Source organism: Camponotus floridanus, unplaced genomic scaffold (genome assembly GCF_003227725.1).
Source record: "Camponotus floridanus strain SB8 unplaced genomic scaffold, Cflo_v7.5 scaffold19, whole genome shotgun sequence".
Taxonomy (NCBI): Eukaryota; Metazoa; Arthropoda; class Insecta; order Hymenoptera; family Formicidae; genus Camponotus; species Camponotus floridanus.
This window is the reverse complement of record NW_020229314.1, coordinates 1,031,228-1,051,776: the sequence shown is the minus strand read 5'-3', so window position 1 is coordinate 1,051,776 and position 20,549 is coordinate 1,031,228. Positions and strand designations below refer to the sequence as shown.

Sequence of the window (20,549 nt, the reverse complement as noted above, 5' to 3'; positions counted from 1 at the left end):
CTATTAAACTTGTGTAAATAATAATTTGTACAGAATTGCACATAATAAAGTAGAATTTAAAAGTTGTACACTGTGTGAAATAAAAAATAAAATTTTATTTTATATTTTAATATTATATTTTCACACACACATTTAAATTCTTTCAATAATTATATATTTATATACTAAAGTAATCTTAATTAAATAGTATCTTTTTAATTTCTATGTATCTTGCAATATTCAAAATTATTGTATAAATATTACTATTTAAATCAAGTAAAACTTATTTCGGTTTATCAGTCAGATAATTTCATATTATACTTCTATAATATATACTTCTAATAAAGTATATCTCTTCGTATGTGTGTGTGTTTGACAAACTTGATTTAAATTGTGCTTACGCACTCAAATTAGATTATAATATTGTTTTACAAAGTTTTACGTTTTACGAAGATCAATAAAATTTTAAATACAAATTTATTTCATATAGCGACCTATAAATATTCGTCATCAAATTGGCAACCGAAAGTTAACATTAGTTAGTTTCAATTTGATATTTTCCAATAACGTAATTTCTTTAAAACATCTTCATGCACTGATCATCAAAATTCAGAAGACGATCACAAAAATTGAGATGATCAAATTCAGGAATAGATCGCTATGGAATTGTCGAGTCTATAAAAACCCACTCGAGGAAATTGTTATCGATATTCAGGTGGATGCGATCAAAATCGAAAAGCTGATAGCAAAAGACAAGAAATGAAGTCGTGACAGGCATGAACTTACACCACCTTACTACGGGAGGCATCAAGAAAACTTTTTTGAAAGTCAAAAGATATCATCCGAAAATGAGAAGAATCCAGGAGAGAATGGCTTAAACTCTATAAAATCGTATAAGGATGTATTAGAATCTGAAAATCAAAGATATACGGAAAGAAATATATTGACATTTAATACCTGAATAACTTTTAATGTAAATAAATATGATCGTCAATTCAGAAATCAGGAACGTTAATATAAAAAAAGATGAAACTGCTTTTATACCGTAAATCCTAAACAGAAAATCTAGTTGAGACGTCAAGAAAAGCCAAAAAAATTGTTTATACAAAATCAAATATATATTCACTAAAATCAAATGTTCGTTAAAGTTTTTAAAGAAAACAGAAAAAATACAAACTTATCTTATGCCAAACGTGCTATGCGAAATCGGAGCATTTTTCCGAAGAAATTGAGAAGATTTTCCGAAATAATTTTAAACTAATGAATCAACCGATAAAAATAAAAAAGATAATCCATACATTTACAAATCTATCGCACTCATAGGAAGAAATTTTAAAGAAAGATAATTATTCGCATGTTAGCAGACATTTTGATTAGAAGAAAAAGTACTAAAAATTATTTTATTTATGTACATCAACAACAAATCATACTAATATTTTAAATAAAATAAAATATGAAAAAAAATATGAAAAATATTATAATAAAGAAAATAATAATAAAAAGAAAATTCTAAAATTAAATTTAAAAATTATAAAAAATGGCAATAAAGTTTTGACACTCAATCAATATAAAAAAAAAGTTCCTAAACAAAAGGTATTTTTAAACAAAACCTTGATAAGATAAAAATTAGAAAGGAGATTAACATAAAAATGATAATTTTAAAAAACAATTAATAATTGACTGATATTCAATTGATATTCAACTGATATTCAATGATACAAAATTATCCAATAATACAAAATTCCCTATGATTTCTCATGAAATCATCAATAAAAATAAAAAATCTCCGATTCGATTATTTACAAAAGTCGAATCAAAGTGTTCTGCTTAAACATAGCGAATAAGAATGAAAATTACTCGGTTAAAAGTACATGTGTACTATTTTAATCGAATACATAGTTTATTAAGATAAATGTGATCAAGCAATACGTGTATCGAAATGAGACATGGACTTTCGATTTTCCGTACCATTTATGAAATCATAATCATGGTTGCATTGTTCTGCATTGATATCAGTGTTATTATTGATAACGTACCACTCATTCCAGTAGATGAAAAAAATAAATTATTTTTTTAAATTATTTGTTAAACGATTTGTTACTATATAATCAAATTAACAACATAATAATTGAATTTTTAACAAAGAAAAAAAAAAAATTCACCAAAATTATCAACATATGTAAATCAAGCTTTAACGTTCAAAATAATTTGTTTAATATCTATATTTATAATTACTTTTACCAATTAGAAAGTTTTTGAGAGAGATAGCATTTTTATAATTTAGATTTTTGCATAATCTTTGTACAATCTGCAAAAAAATCGCGACTAACTGTATACCGATTATTCTTAGAAAAGTTCTAAAATAATTATGAGTGGAGGAAATCGTCATGAAAGAGACGGGATTTGCTTAAGAATAATAAATCTACCCCCACCACTCCAATCGATCACCAGTATATCTATATACGTGATGTGTATATGACATGTTACTGGACAAAATGGCCATCAGCCATAGTAACCACCTGTTCGTGCCTGTGGTATTTGTATTCTGTCTCCTATCGCTACTCGTGCGGGCTGAGGATTCAGACGGTAAGTGCCAAACTTTATATAAATATATGTACGAGTACAATTTTTTATTTTATCTTATTGTTAGATATAATTTAATATATAAAATATCTTATTTCATAAAAGGAGCACAAGAAATATGTGACAGCGCATTTAATCTAATATCAATATTAGCAATATAAGTATAAGATGTCATATGTTTGACATTAAAACTAAATAATAAATTTAGTTAATCACATAATTTTTTAAACAATTACTAAATTCTTTTAAACTCGGAAATTGTTTACAAGAAAAATTATTTTGAAATATGCCATATAAATTATTTAAAATTGTATCAGATATGTATTTATCCGGAATTTATATAATATCATTTCATTTTTAGGGAATATTTTAATATAGATGTAACACATGGCAATATTATAATCATACTCTAACAAATTTTTTGTTAACATTACTTAGGATAAATCTGCACAGACAGATTTTAAAATCAGAAATATATGATCGCACTATTTTGGAGGAAATTATCATAAACGTGTATACGTGAACGAAAAAACTGGCAAAAGGAATACGATCTACTATGACGATCATGGCAATATCGTTTCGCTGTGATTTACGACGTAACAGTTAAACGAAACGACAAGCCAAACAGGAAAAACAAGAATCGATTCAAGTCATGTAACTGATGTAACACGAAATTCTTATCTTTATCCGCCTCAACGGATCGACCAAGGATCGCGTCGTGATTATAGAAGCAAAAGACCGGAAAGAGGATGGCGCGCTTCTCTCGCCTCCACGATAATATTGCCGATGACTTTTTTTCGATGTCTTTTTACGCCATTCTTATCGAGAAGAATCATATCTGATAATATTCATCGGTACAAGAAATTGCCTTCTGATTATTGCGCTGATTTAATTCTTTTGTCTTGTTATATTTGAATCACGTTGAAAATTGCTATTTTCACTCTTGCGTCTTGATCAGATTATTTGTCACAGAGACACGAGACACTATCAGAAAGCATGTTGTCCGTATACGATAAATTGTATAAACGTGTGTTTGCGCTTTATTCCATTCTCTCGGACACCGCAGGAAATGTTCCGTGAGCTAAATATATCTTCCAAGTTTACGGTTTCTCGCTGTCTCTCTAAATGCTTGCTTGCTGATTTCCTTTCTATTTTATTTTCTGTAGCGTTAATTACAGATTTCATCATTACAAAGTTTCATTACAAATTAATCATTATTTTTAGATTTGTTCTTTACGTCTGTTAATATGTAATATATACATAAAAGTATAAAATTGTATATAATGAGAGAAAGAAAAATTAACAATTTAATAATGAGAAATTAACAATTGAAAGATTTTTTTATATAATGAGAGAAAGAGAAATTAACAATTTATTTTTCATTTAACCTCAAGTAAATTTTGTTTTAATAGAACTTTAATTATAACAATTAGTTTAATTATAATTTTAATTATAACAATTAGATATGCAAAAATATTTCATAAATATTAACTGTATATATTTTCGGTATCGGTTTCATAAAAAAAATCAGAATTAGATATATTTAATAAATATACAAGATATAATTATAGATATAAATAAAATCATTACAGCTGTTATTTCGACACAATTATTATTTGACAGTTTTGTCATACGATAAAAAAAAACTCATTTTCTTATTTGATATTCAGTGGTTTCCAGCAAAGATCTCCTCTGACAATTAAGCTTAAGCTCTGTGACGTCAATCTCGCAGATAAACTTAAATCCGCTCGAAATGGACGGCATCGATTTTCTATTTCCGGCGCGGATCGTATCGCGATCGTAACGCGCCGGCCAAAGTCGCGAAGCGTTTCGCATAAAAGTCGTGGCTGAATGCAATCTCCGCGCACCGATAAAAGCTGTCGGATACTTTCAGCTCGTTATATCGATCCGCTCAAAATACGGTGCTAACTTTGTAGATTACAGTTTACTTCGTATCGTAGTCCAGCGTCAAAGGGTAAAGTTGCTTTTTCCCCCCAACAAAAGCTGGCGCACCCAAAATCTAATTCTACCGTCAGTACTGGAGCGTCCAGTATGTCACGAAATAAATTAAATTCCGCCGAAAGTGCTACTCTCATTGGCGAGTTAATGCGGATTATATAATTTCCTTTCCACTCTTAATCTATGAAATCACACGAATTTCGTACAGGAGTGCGTTTTATTAGTGCCATAAATCTTTTTAACGAACTCTACTTTGTCCTGGAAATATTTTGGATATGTATAAATAGTTTGGATATTTATAAATTATATTTCTTAGACTCGTAGTTCTTTCATTTGTATTGTCATTATTCATTTGTCTTTCAATTGAAATTTTAATATTTCAGTATTTTTCTATATTTGCATATAAATAAATAAATAAATATATATATATATATATATATGTATATATATATACATTTATGTTACTAAATTGAATTAATTAATTATTGCATAATTACCCGTAATTATACATAATTATACATAATTACCAATACAAAGGGTTAATGAAATTTCATCAAAATCATTTTTATCAATAACATAAGTAACAAATTATGTAAAATTTTATATTATAAAGTAATTTAATATAAATAATATATATATACTATAATAATATATATAATAATATATATATATACATAAATATTCAATAAATAAGTAATCATGAAATATCGTATATATGTTTATAATATTCATATATTATATCAAACTATATTATTTCAATCATTTTGTTTATGAACATTAAAAAAAACGTTTTAATATATTTCTATCTTCTTTCGATTTTAGTTTATTTTGATTGACTACATTTTTCGCAAATAATTTAGGATTAAAATTAAAATTATAATCGCATATTTCCATAAACGATAAATATTGACAAAAATTAACACAATAATTTAAAACGATATTATTCTATTTTAAACAAAAACATAAATCCTCCGAGTTATACTCATTTCTTTTTATAGTTTTATCAAATATTAATTCTAATTAAAGTCAAATATTCAAGAATAAATATTTTTGTAACATCAAAGTGATAGCCAGAGTTTCTCCGCAAAATAAAATAAATGAAATAGAATACGACGAAAAATGGCCGTGATGATGATACGCGCATCCACAAATGCGCGTGTGTGTCTACAGGAGGGTGTCTGGCACAGTTGACGAATCAAAAGTAAATACCAGCAAATGGACTCTACATGGAAGGGGGGGGGGAAACGACGACGGCTCCCGCTTTACTACGCTTTTATCTTTTCAATTACCATTCGTGCCTCGCTAGCAATTAAATATCGTTAAACCGTGCTCCGATTGCGGCCGAAAGCGTGCAGCTCCGACCTGACTATATGTCGCCGAAGCGACTCGTTTCATTGTACGTTTACGAGCTAGCACGTGTTACGCGAATTTGATTCTCCCCCCCGTTCGCATTTATCGCCTTTACACTTTGCTACGAGAACAATCTTTTTATACTGGCGCCGTATTTAATCAATAAGAGTTTCAAATTATCGAGAAATATTGAAATGCATTAGTCACATTTTTTGAGAAGTTAAAATGAACCAAGTAAATTCTTTGCAGGAAACATGAAACGAGAAAATAATAAATGATGATAAAGATTCGGCAATATATATCAAAGACGAATGATAAATAGCAGAAATGAAATGAGTTAAAAATATAATTGCTACAGTAAGTTGACATTTATTTATTTTCGTTAAAGACATGATTAAAGTTTAATAACCGTTGGCATAATTACTTGGGCATAAAATTAACACATCTTCAAGTTTAACGAAGAAGCTAGGGAACGCATGGCAAGAGACATTAAGTGGCTCTTTGACAAGGACGTCTAGCTCTTCAAGTGGTTCAATTTACTTCATATTATATGTTCGAAGTGTAACCAAGTGCGGTGATTAACCCTCGCCTTAGGACCAAGTATACAGCAACTGTCTTGTTTGCAGATTATACCGACTCGAGACAGCTCGGGAAGAACCACGCGGTTTCAAGGCAGAGAAACAACATTCAGTGGTTACCGAATTACAACTGGAAACCACTCGAGCATTATGGCCTGAGGTATTCCGGTAAACCACAGTCAGTCACTGCGTTGATCCAATACACAAAATGTTTATAGTTTCGAGTTTGTTTCCTGTTCCAAAAATGTTTTGCGTTTGGATTTTAAAAAATTATAATAATATCAAAATATTTAAGATATATCGTTAAAAGATATCTAAAAGATAAGAAACAGTGTAGATATTTTTTTCTCTCTTTAAGAGTTAGATAAATCATAAGATTTGCAGAAATATTTCATTTTTAGAAGAGGCGCGATATATACATGAGAAACAGTAATTATATAAATTATGAGTAAATAAGTCTTTAAACACGAGACAATTTTATGAAATAATAAATTATTGTAAATAAAATTAAATGAAGCCAGCTATTCTCCAACAGCGAAGAATCGACGGAGGAAAAAGCGGGGATGGAATTTACAAAACCCGAGGATCCGGAACAAAGGATAGCAGATCCGTGGATAAAGAAAATGCAAGAGATAAGCCGACAGAAGAGAGAAAAATGGGTACCATACAAAAGAAACGAGAACGAAAAACTCACCCTCGACAATGTCGAAGAAACTACGAGAGCGAACAAACTTAGAGACGATGAATCGATCACGGTGAGAACATAAGGAAATTGCTCTTTTTAGAAGTAACATTAAGTTAACGCACACAAGTATCTTTTGAAGCTTCTATACTTTGATACAATATCCACAAAAAAACTACAAAGACAAATTATTCTTTGATATTTTTCTTATTTCTTGTCTATCATAACATTATAATAGTATATATTACAAACTTTTATAATGCGTTTATGTTATATTAGTAATTTTCATATATTTCAAATATCAACGTTTTCGAAAAGCGCGAAATATAGTAAAAATGTAAAAAAAGCAATATAAACTCACATGAATTCATTTAAAGAAAGCGAATCGTTGCAAGTAAATATAAGAGTATGTCATAAAATTCAATTCAATTTATTAGCAAAATTTAATATTGAATATTTTATTATGTAAAATAAATTATGTGCAATATTGCACAATTAAATATAAGAAATATATATATATTTTATAAGAAATATATTCATATTTCATTATATTAGATCTCCAAAATTAATTTTTAAAAATTAAGTCGCTAATTAATAAAATAATTAGTGTTAATGGATATATTTTTAGAGTATATGCATAACTTATATTCGTAAATCTGTCTCTAAGAAATATGTAGCATACGTCTATGTAAAACTAGTTTTGAAACTCTCATAACTTAAACATCATTCTGGAAAATTTTTAACAGATATAAAATCATAAAAACTTTACGAAAACTTTATAAAAAAATTAAAAAACATAAAAAGCGAGATATATAAGTCTTAAATTCATAAAAATACTTAAATAAAATATTACTATATAATTATTCTTATTCCAGCCATTTGATCCTATTCTAACACTCGCACAATCTTCAATGGATCAAGACAGTGCGAGTGTGAACAATTTCCACGATTCTTCCTTACAATCTACGGATACAAGAACCGATGAACTAAGCCAAAGGCTCGATCTATGGGATGTAAGCGCAGAGAATACATCTGCAGATATCGATAAAAAAAACCCCGTTATGCTTCATCAACGATATAAGGACTATGAAATATCTAACATAGAGGAAGTTCTAGTCGACAAACAGAACGCAATTGCAACGGATTACGAAAGAAGCGAACTTGAGAAGGATCGTTCACTCACCTCTAAAGTAAATTCACAAGAATCTAAAGAATCAAACTCACAAGGATCGAAAAGTCAACATAGATCTAATGATAGAAAAAGATATTCAAACAGCGATGAAAATTTGGATTATAAGAATAACTCTAAAAAATCTCTTGCGAAGGTAAATCCAAGACAATCAAATCTCTCTCAAAATGATAAAGAGGAAAACAGCAAAAACAAGAAACATAATAAGGAGATGGCAAAACCGTCCATGTGGAAGATCAAGGAAGAGAGAGACGATGCGGAAGAGAAGGACACGACAGGGAGATCGCTGAATCATGGAGGATCATATCATCCTGGCAGATGGGGCATGAGCCTTTCGCAGCCGCCTATGGAATTTCGAAAGGACATATTCCGATCGACGCATCGGAAAAATAAGGAACATACTGAAAGCGAGAAAGACAGAAGGCATGATTTGGTTGAGCGATGGGACAATGCCGCCTCACCTCCGAAGAAACTCAAGAATGGAAACATCATGCTGCATCTTACCGCACACTTGGGCACGAAATCGCCGGGCCAAGTTAAAGGATCTTCCTATCATCGATCACTTGCTCATCAAAATCATCAGGATTCTCAAACGGATGACGAGCATAATAAGGAACTAGCTGAGACTTCACACGAACAAATTCCAAAGAATTGTTATCATTTACTATATCCAAAAGTCAATTATCAGAATAACCATCAAACAAATGTTGATCTTAATCATCTGTCAAGAAATCTAAAATTTCTAATGCAAGCTTTGCAATCTTTGCATGAACAAAATGTAGATATACCAATGTCTTGTTGTATACAAATTCCATACGTCTTATTCCGTACCTAAAAAGATCTTCTCAATCTGCTTTATCAAATTGTTTTATTATAAATATTTAACTTAAAATTTATCGTCAAATATTAATCATCTATAAATATTTTAAATAATAAATCTTTCACAGATTATTTCTTCGTAATGTATTGATTAATGATATTTTATCAAATAATAATAATAATTTAATTTTTAGTGAAAATTACATTTGAAATAACATTTAATTAAGCACCAGATTAATAATATTTTTATATGTTTTTATTATCAAGTATTTGGCCAAAATGCAGATATTTAAAAAATATACTCAAATGTGATATCTTTATATTATTCAAAGTAATTTTCTTGTCTATCTGGATATTGTTAAACTATTTCTTTTTCATCTTAAAAACACGCATGACGCAAAATTGTAAAATGTATTTTAATAATTATATTTATGTTGTGTACGATTTTTTATAATTTCCATCAACGTCAAATAAAAGCCAATGAAACAGTTGATCTATTATTAATAATATGAAATTATATATAATGTACACACAGGCGATGTTGGATAAATTCCTTGATAAAGTTATATTATGATAAAGTTATTATAATTGTTCTCAATATTTCTTATTATTATAATTTTTATTATTATAAAAAGTGTAATAAAAAAATGATATAATATTCTATTAAAATTATATAAACAGTAAGAGAAGTCTATGTAATATAATAGGAATTCTAAACACAGTAATAAACCAATATACAGTTGGAATAATAAACAATTTGTCTTGTTCGCTCAATTAACAGAACAGCATGTTGACATTTCGTGATATTGTAATATCTCGTGGTATCTAATTAACATTTTGCATGTAACCGTGCAATTGTACTCCATGTTACCACGTTAATTGTAAGTCGGTCTGATAACATTTTTCGTTTACTTTTTCTTTTGCTATTGCACGTATGTTTCTTCGTCGCACAACCCGTTGCAATGAGACGATATAAAAATTGTCGAGGAAAAACACGCAGGAAATAAAACGATGTTTCACTAGGATAAGCCTGAGAAAAGCATCGTTCTTGAAAAAGAAATTCTCAGACATGACAATAAATTCGTTTGCAACATTAAAAACGCACCACGTCAGGCAGCACCGCAAGTTTTTCATCATGTATGACCTCGTACGAGTATTTATACAAATTCCATATAGCTTTACACAATATTTCTTCTTACTTTTTATAACATTTAATACATCTTCTTGCATTTCTTTACAAGAGCAGTGAATTTTCACAAATATATATGATAGTTGGTGCATGATTCTATTTCTATTAACGTTTTATCAATTTTTATTTGCATTTAAATCGCTAAGAAATTATCTATAAAATGTTTCAATCCCATATATCAAATACTAATAAATATATTAAATAAAATTAAAATTTTTAATTTTAAAATAGAAATTTTAAAGTAAAACAAACTTCAGTATATTTGTGATGCAAAAAAATGACTTAATATTTAAATATGCATCACAGTAGAAAAAATATAAGTCAAAAAGTACTACCAGCTTCTATTATTATTAAAAACTCTGTGATTCGTTTATATCACATAATATTTCTCGTTTGTTGCTGATTCCATAACGATTACATGTTTTGCGTGCATTGTTTTCTATGTTTGACGATTTTATTGAATTGCTTGATACTTTGATGGATAAAAGATAATAAAGTTTTCATTATAATACAACCTATATTAATTGCAATAGAGAACAGTTTGCTATCATACATTTATAAAAGTTATATCAGAAAAAACTAACGCTTAGTAATAATTTTTGAATGATAAGCGAGAGATGAAACAAAAGTTACACAATAATAAGTTAAAAAAAAATTTTCACGAATTTTCAATCTTTGATAAATTATTAGTTTGTATTTTCAACATTTTATATATGATATTATAAAAGATAATTTTATACTGTATGAGAATGCTTTTATGCTGTATGAGAATTGCTCATATATAATCACTGTCAAAAATCGTTATAAAGTTTTTTCGAATTTAATTACATATAAAAGAAACTTATAAACTTATAACCTATCACAAGTAATTTCTAGACTTTTATGATAAAAAACACTCAAAACTCTCAAAAGTCAAAAAAGACTAAAACCTTATTTTCTTGTGTGAGATCAAAAAATATATTCACTTGACGGAAAAGAGAAAGTATGGCACTCGCTGGAGATCATAACGAGAAATTCGCGGATATTGAATTAACAGTTACAATCTTCATACATTGTATAAAATGTCCGCGATTCATCTTTTATTCAAAGGCACAAATTTGCTGCTGCGAATGAGCAAACGTGACGGCAGGGCTTTTACGTGAACTAACAAAAGGGATCGACTGTGCGACGACGGTTAAGTAGTATTACAGACTGACATGGTTAAGTAGTATTACAGACTGACATGGAAAATTATAAATTACGTATTTTAGTACAAAAATTGATATCTCAAAATGTCCAAATTAAGATAATGCAAGATAAAATGATTAACACAAGTATAATAATATAATTCCTAGTATATTAAATTTTTATTTAAGACTATTTAATTAATTAATTTTCTTAATTAAAGTAAGATTTCAAAAGTCAATTCTATGAAGTTAGCTAAAAATTAATATCATTAATTAATTTTTTGCATCAATATTAATTCACGTATGTTTACCTTAAATGCCAACTTTTCTGTAAGAAATAAGCTCGAATAAAATAAAATAATGAAATAAGCCATAACTAAAAAACTTATTAAAAAACTTATTAAAAAACTAAGCTCCTGCATAATTATTTCGATATGTAAATTGCTTGTGCGATTAACGAAGAAATCTAAATCATACGCTCGCAAGTAGGTGAGAAAACTCGCAGCTATCTTTGATGCAAAAAATTCGCGAGAAAGGAATTCGTCAGGCAAATAGAAAAGATTAGAAGAAAACGGATTATTCATGGTGGATTGTTGCCATAGGGCGCGGAGAAAGAATGAAATGAAGCGTCGGTGGAAAGCATCATTGCTTTATTCCACGCCACTGAGAATAAATAAATCTTCTCTCATCGTTAAAATTCGATCGTAAAGAGGGGATTGCTATATCGCATCTTGCCATCGCGTAACAGCTTCTCCTAAAATATGTTTTCGATATCGAAATGTCGGTGATTCGCATTTTATGTCGCCCCTCGCCAATTGCGTCTAAACTGAATTCGATTAATCCGCGAATTCAAGCACGCGCAAAAATATTCGCGAACAAATTATGCTCTGTATATGTGCAATAAAAATAATAATAAAATATTAAATAATAAAAGAAATAATAATAATAATAATAAAATACCAAATAATAAATTTGGCATATACAGTTATTACAATAACGCGTAAAAAACTTTGCATAATTATATATTGCTATTAATAGAATTTATTGTGCTAATAATAGAATTTAAACGATAGGAGAGGAGAAAAAAATGTACGTTATATATATTTTATATTCCGATTGTAAAAAAGATATCTTCAACAGTTACACATCTAAAATACATTTCAAGAGCCTCGAAAAGATCTATACACATATAGAGATCGCGATTACGTGAATGGTTCTACAAGTATCCTATTTACAGTCCAGAAAAGTAGCAGAAAGCATTCCATCGCGAAATAGAACCATCACTTTTCGACCAAATACAAGTACGAAAAATTCATCGGAGAATAAATTTCACCTATCATATGTCACTATTATGTTCACTATTACACGTTAAATCAGAAAACGATACATCATATTTCGCAAGAATATTTCTAAGTAGCAACTTGTACAAAAAATACTAAATAAAAATGCTCGATAAACACACAAAAAAAATTTTGACAAAACACGATTTCTCTTGAATAATGTTCAACGTCATACAAGTGCACGGGTTTATTTGCGCGTTACACATGCACTGCTGCATACGTAACTGTGCGTGCACACATTTTGTAATTATAAACGACGTAATATCGAAATAAAAAAACGAGCAAACAATTCGCTTTACACACGTTCGCTTTGTACAATTGAAAGTGCAATTACATTTGATTTTTGAAAAAAAGAAACGCTTGTTAACTGGGCCCATATACGCAGGTAAATTATGATGACTTGCTCGCAACACTAACCACTCGCTTTTGCGTTTTAACGCGATAATTGCACCGCAAACGATCGTTTCTCATTTGCCCGCGATGCAGCAAACCGCTTCAGAAAAACAAACATCGTATTCGCCGACAACATTCCGTTATTCTCGCGGCATTATGGCCTCTATAACAGAGGCAGGGTACAAATCTCGTTGTAGCTGAATTGTTGACTGACAAAGTAATGTTGCATTAGTCAATCGGAGCTCAACATCAGCGAACTATGTACAATGCAATGCTTACATTACTGATAATGTCTATTGTTAATAAAAATAGTAAAACTAATTAAATAATCGAAAAATTGTTATTTGTTATAGAAACATTTAAAAAATCTAAAAAAACTAATTATACAATAATATTCAATGTTGAATATGAATGAAATAGTGGGATTATAATTTATATTATTTATAATGTAGAAGAAAAGAATGAGAAAAAAAGAGGTAAATTTCGTTAACAAAAAAATCTCCGAAAAAACACGTCTACATTTACACGCTTACACTTGCATTTACGTCTTGCGTCTAAATCTATTGTTGCAGACCAGCCATTATCGGGATGTTTTGTACGTTTGTCTGTGAGAGCACCTGCGGCGATAATAATCATATCTTGCGTGTGCGTCTGATAATGCTTTGGTCTGTAATTGCATCTGGCAACGATCGATTCCTATAACGCACCCATAATATCGCATCATTACGTCATTATCGTAACCACCAAGGTGCAACATATTATATTGATGGTTAGGTTTCAACCTAAATGTCACACACATTCCAATGGTTAAAAGATGATGATAAAAATTAAATTTCTTTATAAACACATTATTGACATATATTACAAGTCAAGAGAGATAAATGATATTTCGAATTAAATATCGCGAAACGCAAGATTTTTCGTCAATAATGCTACAACAATGTGATACACTTTATTTTTTATATCTTAAATAACTGTTAAATAACTGTAAATTATTATTATTTGTATTATTAAATCCAATAATTTAATAAATTTGAATTATTTTAACAAATTTAATTACAAATTTATTTGAATTATTTTAACAAATTTAATTAAGAAAGAGAGAAATATAATATCGAATGTAAAATTTTTGTTTAGTAGAAGAAAATACCCCTGTGTTTCCAAATTATATTTTTCTATAGTTTTTTATTTATTATTTTAATCGAAACTTTTGAATCCTTAATTAAACAGATCATAGTCTTCTCATTATTGAAGCCACACACGAAATTTTATCCGCGATACGTCGAACTAAATCAATCGTGAATACCGAGGTAATATTCTAGCGTTCATATTACGAGCTAAGTTAAGCCCGTCGTCTCCCTTCGCTCGGACTAACTCGTATGAAACAATTGGCTCGCATCTTAATTACGCGACGATAATTTAGCAGTCGGCGCGTCCTCGAGCAGGCATTCGACCTACGCGAAATGTATGCGAGTCTGCGGATTATAGTTCGTCCTGCGAGCGGCGATTACGGCAAACAATGCCGGCGATATCGAGTGCCACGACAACTACCTGTTCGCGCTGCTCCTCTCCCATGTAAGCGGAAACACGGAACTGTGCGCTTTGCCTTCAAGCGCTGAAATAATTTCGAGCCAATGTGCGTCGTTCTCAAACGTACATAGTGAATCATTTACCTTTGATTATGTGTGATAGGATCCTCCTGACGATGCCGTGCCTTATCTGCGCGCAGTACATTGCTAAGCTTGCTTAATTACGCGAATAAATTTGTTTGTCATCGCACAGGCGAGCAAAAAGGTTTCTTTACAAAAAAAAAAAAAACTGCCCTCTTGCTCCTTTGAAAATAAGTTGATTACTCAGGATTTATCGCCTCAAGGAGATTAGCATTTTTCCACTGGAAATATCACGACTCTTTTCTTCGCAAAAATGCTAAATGGCTCGAAGAGATAAACTTGCATATTAACTTTTCTTACTTTTTCCTAGTAATATACTATTATAGTGACATTTAAATATATACATATACAATATATTTTTAGCGTTAAAGAAAGATAGATATCATCACTCGTTTTACCAATATAAATAACTCATAAGAAATATTTTTAATAATTAAAAGCTTTTACCTTACAAATATTTAGACTTAAAAACAAATTTATTATTATTTTAGAAAACAAAAATAAATTGATAAATTACATATATTATTTTATTAACTTATTAATAATGTAAAGATTAAAAAAAATGAATATTATAATATGCCATAATCATTGAAAACATTTTGAATTGAACACTAAATTATTTAAAGTAAATATGTAAATAAACTCACCCATAATGCATAGCCAACCAAACATGTAAGAAATGCTATCATAATTCCATACATCGCAGGTAAAGTATCCTGAACGCACTGTCCTTTCTCCATGTTGATTTCCTCAAGATAAGTAATAACGTCCACAGGATAAGTACGATACGTATTAATTTCGATCGATCGACCGTCTTAGCTCCGAATATTTCCTTTATCGAGGAAGCATTCGCTCTGAGTAAATAAGAACCCGAATGCCCGTTGTTCGGTAAGGGTGTATCGATAAATCTGGCCCGGTGCAGCTATTTGCTGGAAAAGCGTTCGACGAGGAAACACGAGTAGAGTTGCAAGCGGAAAGGAAGGAAGGATAGAGGGAAAAGCGGAAAAGACGACGGAGGAAGAAACAAGATGGCTCTCGTTGAGTTCTCCAGGGCAAGATTTATGGTGGTTGCCTATCGAACGCAATTCCTAACGCAAGGTACACTCGGACACTTACAAAATCGCGAAACAAGCGTTCTGCTCAAACTCTACGCTTCCTGCTAAATTTGACGATCGCATTCTATAATTGTGAAATTTTTAATTTTCTATCGGCATGCATTTATAGAGAAAATTAAGATAAAAAGAACGATAGTTAAGTATAAAACTTTAATTAATTAATTAATTTTGATAAAACAATCATTACTGAAGTTTATGAAATTCTGCAAATATTAGCTCGAGCATTAGTTTTGCAAAGTGAAGTACTATATCTGAATTTAACATCGATCTTAACATCCAAAAAAATCAAATTAAATTTTTAATTATTATATAACTTATGTAAATTATGTACTCTATACCAAATTGCTAGATAAATACACATTACTAAGTACGTGCTTAAATCTTTCTCGCGTAATCAAATCAATTGCGCAAACAATATTATATATACAATATAATAATAAGAAAATAATAACTAATTACGCGTAATAAATAAATTAAAAAAATGATCTAAATATCTTTGATGCTTTTTACGTAAAAATCAGTAGAAATTATGAGAAATCCTCCTTCGAAAAGACATCGCTTGTTACTTGAGGAAATAAAGAATTGACACGTTGAGATCAAACGAATCGGGCGGATTTGTCAATCGAAGATTAAAACTGATTCAATCGCAACTACTCGTCTGCGTCATTTCGTACCAACGATGCTGCGACCCATTTTCAACGATGAAGTCGTTCTCGAGCATCCATCTCGAAGAATCGTCGGTGACATCGAAGGGAGAAGCTCTCTCTCATTCTCGACATTTGAAAGTTCACTTGCCAGCGAGACGGATGGGAGGGTTTCCTTCGTATCTCGCTTCGATCAAAGCCGGTCGATCACCGTCACTTTCCTCGCGAGGAAAACGCGAGGTTGCAGAACCGAGATGGAAATTCCACCTTGCACGAGACACGGATAGCCACTGGTTTCTAGTTTTGGCTAGTGTTTCTGGTCGCTCCCAGACGCACTGGACGCGGAAACGCGTATTAATAGTTCAAGAGAAACGGAATCTGGGTGGTCAAAATGTGCGGGAGAAACGGCCAGCAGACACACACCGATGGTGGTTATAGACAAACGTGCAAAATGTCCGTGGTCAAGATAAATTCATCGCCGGTTCATTTGATTTAGTGCGAACAGTATCGATCAATGCCAGAAAGACTGCAAAAGTATCGATCGTGAGACTCGATGGAATTGAAATTACGAATTCGCTATTTACGTAGTCATTTTTATACGCTCATGCAAATATTAAACTCATTTTACATGCAACATATTAAATATTATGCAGATACGCAAATTTACAATACAATACAATTATGTATCTATTATCGAAATTATTTTATCGCGCATTGCCTATATTCTGATGATTCAAATCTAATTCTAGCACTATCAGAATAACCGCAATGAATATTGATGAACGCGAATAAGAAAAAATTAAAAAATAACTTCAAACAATAATTTTATAATTATAATGGACACACAGTCTGCATAATCATTTACTTTGCTTACCGAAATTTTTTTGTGACCAATTTAATTATAAAGTAAATGATTATATATTGTCGATGATGTAGAGATATTTGCAAATAACTCATGGAATGTATCACCTTGAGAATAAAATCTCATTTATTTATACTTGTTTGTACATTTGCTGATTCTGATGTTTAAACAAAGAAATCGCAAAAATTGCCTTCTCTAAATATAAATTTTTAATTAGCTGAAATAATTTTTCGATAAAATTATACATATTTGATACACGTGTAAATAAATGAAATTTTTAGTACCCTGTAAAAAGTGTGTGTATATACTGGGTGTCAAAGCAATCTCTTCCCAAAAAAAGCTCTTGTAGCTTACCTCGAGAACTTTTCAAAACACTATAATAAAGTATTTTTTCATTGAGTACTTTTCGAGTTATAAGACTTGAAATAATCTCTTAATTTTACATAATCCATAAAATATCTAGTAAAATATTCATTTTTCGGTTACCTCATCTTAATACTTTCATGTACAAAATAATGAGAGGAATCAATTGATGTAAAGAAAACACATAATTGATGCCTCTCATTATTTTACACATAAAAGTATCAAGGTAAAAGAATCGAAAAATGAATACTTTACTAAATATATATATTTTATGATTTATGTAAAAATTAAGAAATTATTTCCTCATAACTCGAAAAGTACTCGATGAAAAAAATACTTTATTATAGTGTTTCGAAAAGCTTTTGAGTAAGCTACGAGAGCTTACTTTGGGAAGAGATTACTCTGACACCCTGTATATATGTATATAAAAGTAAATTATTTATATAAATAGAGAAATTCACATACAAGCGGATTCACCAATGATGCAAGTGTTCCCTTCAACCGCAGTTCTCTACGACCGAAAGATGCTCTTGCGAGCCCGAGATCGACGTTCGCGCATAAAATGCAATTTGGCGTATGTCAGGCCGTCATGACCACCAGCTACCGTGTCGTTGATGTTGCCGCTACTACCGATGGCGGCGTAACAAAATTTAATTGGATTTATCGATCGGTTTTCTCATTCCCACTTCCCGCACAGGCACCAGAGGCTAGTATCTCGTTGCCGGTGATTCGTTGACGCCATTGCATCGGTAGCGAGATACCTACGCGAAAATCCGCTGGCAATCGGTAATCAACGTCGTAAGCCCAACCAACAAGATGATTTTCCATTCGCTTGACCACGGACAACGTGTACCTATAAAGACCATCACGTAACAATTCGGACCAGTTTGTCGCGTAACAAGCGATGTATTGCCCATTGCAAATCCGTGTAAATCCGTTAGCAAAAAAAGTTCGATATTTATATTTACTCGAAACATGTGACTTTTTGAAAATTACATGTTTAAAGCATGTTCCAGACAATATATATCTTTAAAAGTCGCTTTAAAAACATTCCAAAAAGGATTCAAAGACCTCTTATCATCCCTTAGATCTTTAAAATGTCTTTTGGTCCTTGCGTGCTATTTAGAATACGATTTTTTCAAAAATTTATCGGCAATGTCCTTCCTATTCAGAATCTGAATGTTATATCTTACTTTTATTATAATTTCCTGATCACATGAAATATCGAAGCCAATATGATTATCAAAATTCAAAAGTATATTTTCTTTATTAAAAATTAAAATATAGAACGAAAACTACTTTTAGAAATTACTTTGTGTGTATGTATTGGAATATATAAAAAATAAATATATGAATATGAAAACGTATGATACGAATGTCCACAATCACGTTTGGAATATGAGAGAAAGATCAATAAACGATGGGTGAATATCAATGCACGTAGCTCTGTTTATGCGGCAGTAATATCATAGATTCGCGTATTTCAAAGAAAATGCAAGGAATGTCAAGTTGTCGGGATGAGTGTAGTGTATGATTCTGAAAAGTAGACAAAAATCCTATATAAGGTCGTGCCGAATAGGTTGATCACGTTTCAGCTGCTGTTATGCTTCTGACAGTTTGAAATTTGAAACTGTCATGTGCGTGTAGTTTTCGCGATGCGCCTACCTAGCGAAGATGACGTGTTGAAAGAATCAATAATGAGAGATGTGATGTATTAATATATACATATATATTACATATGTATGTACTATTATATAAAAATTTATTGCACTCTTAAATAAAATACTGCACGGATTGTTATTGTATTATATATGTACACGAAATATTTTAAATATATGTATTTATTTTAATTTATAAAATAAAATAAAAATAGAAATAATTTATTAAAATAAAATATATATTTAAAATATATATATATTTAAAATATTTCGTGTACATATATAATACAATAACAATCCGTGCAGTATTTTACTTAAGAGTGTAAATAAATTTTTATATTCTAGTACATTTTAAATCAAAGATTAAACTTAAGTGTAAATAAATTTTTATATTGTAGTACATTTTAAATCAAAGATTAAACTTTACATTATGTATTATATATAAAAAAATGTCAGCTTTTATATATAGCTCTTGTAGTATTTTTAAAAAATAGAGAAAGAAAGGACTCCGATATATCTAAATTTTCAAATGTAAATAAAGATATTTCCGTATTTAACATTTATCGACAATACACTTTCCAATTTATCCGTTGAAGACAAAGAAGGAACAAACATAACCGTGACTGTTCTATCCACTGTTCTATCCATGTCGATGCTATACCTACAGCAACTTGTTATTAGAACTGCGAAAGATAAAGTAGATCACTGTAATTCGCAAAACATATGGCTGACAGTCGGAAAATAATTTTAGTTTAGACAGTTACCAATTGAGTAAAAAGAGATATAAACAATAAAAAAATATAAACATAACAATTTACATAAAATAATATATAATAATTACGTCTTCAATTAGTTGACGTCTTTAAACTTGTAATTACATACAAAAAATGAGTTCTTTGATTTTAAAATTTTTATATGTATCCTTTATAAAAAAATAAAAAATAAAAAATTTAAAATTTATTATAGATATTATTTAAAAAAATATAACAAAGAAATAAAAAAAAATCAAT

At 30.0% G+C, this 20,549-nt stretch overlaps 2 protein-coding genes across 5 annotated transcripts in view; one reads left to right on the top strand and one right to left on the bottom strand.

Annotated features, from left to right (window-relative positions):
• LOC105248941 overlaps positions 1 to 20,549 on the bottom strand; it is a 263,628-nt gene that overhangs the window by 166,691 nt on the left and 76,388 nt on the right. The window lies entirely within an intron of this gene.
• On the top strand, positions 2,478 to 9,163 carry LOC112637651. 3 transcript variants are annotated; one of them, XM_025407797.1, is made up of 4 exons: positions 2,478 to 2,565; positions 6,498 to 6,617; positions 6,985 to 7,204; positions 8,007 to 9,163. In XM_025407797.1, exons 3-4 carry the CDS (start codon positions 7,013 to 7,015, stop codon positions 9,153 to 9,155), a joined length of 1,341 nt encoding a protein of 446 aa, XP_025263582.1. In that variant the 5' UTR covers positions 2,478 to 2,565; positions 6,498 to 6,617; positions 6,985 to 7,012; the 3' UTR covers positions 9,156 to 9,163. The 3 variants fall into 3 exon arrangements, with proteins under 3 accessions (XP_025263582.1, XP_025263581.1, XP_025263583.1); XM_025407796.1 differs by lacking the exon at positions 2,478 to 2,565 and adding an exon at positions 6,160 to 6,228 and having other exon boundaries at positions 6,498 to 6,609; XM_025407798.1 differs by lacking the exon at positions 2,478 to 2,565 and adding an exon at positions 6,164 to 6,228.

Bases quoted from the DNA above. Each gene is read 5' to 3' on its own strand.
- LOC112637651 (XM_025407797.1), top strand. From the start codon at position 7,013: ATGGAATTTACAAAACCCGAGGATCCGGAACAAAGGATAGCAGATCCG. The intron at 7,205-8,006 runs GTGAGAACATAA...TTCTTATTCCAG, and splicing joins GAGACGATGAATCGATCACG to CCATTTGATCCTATTCTAAC.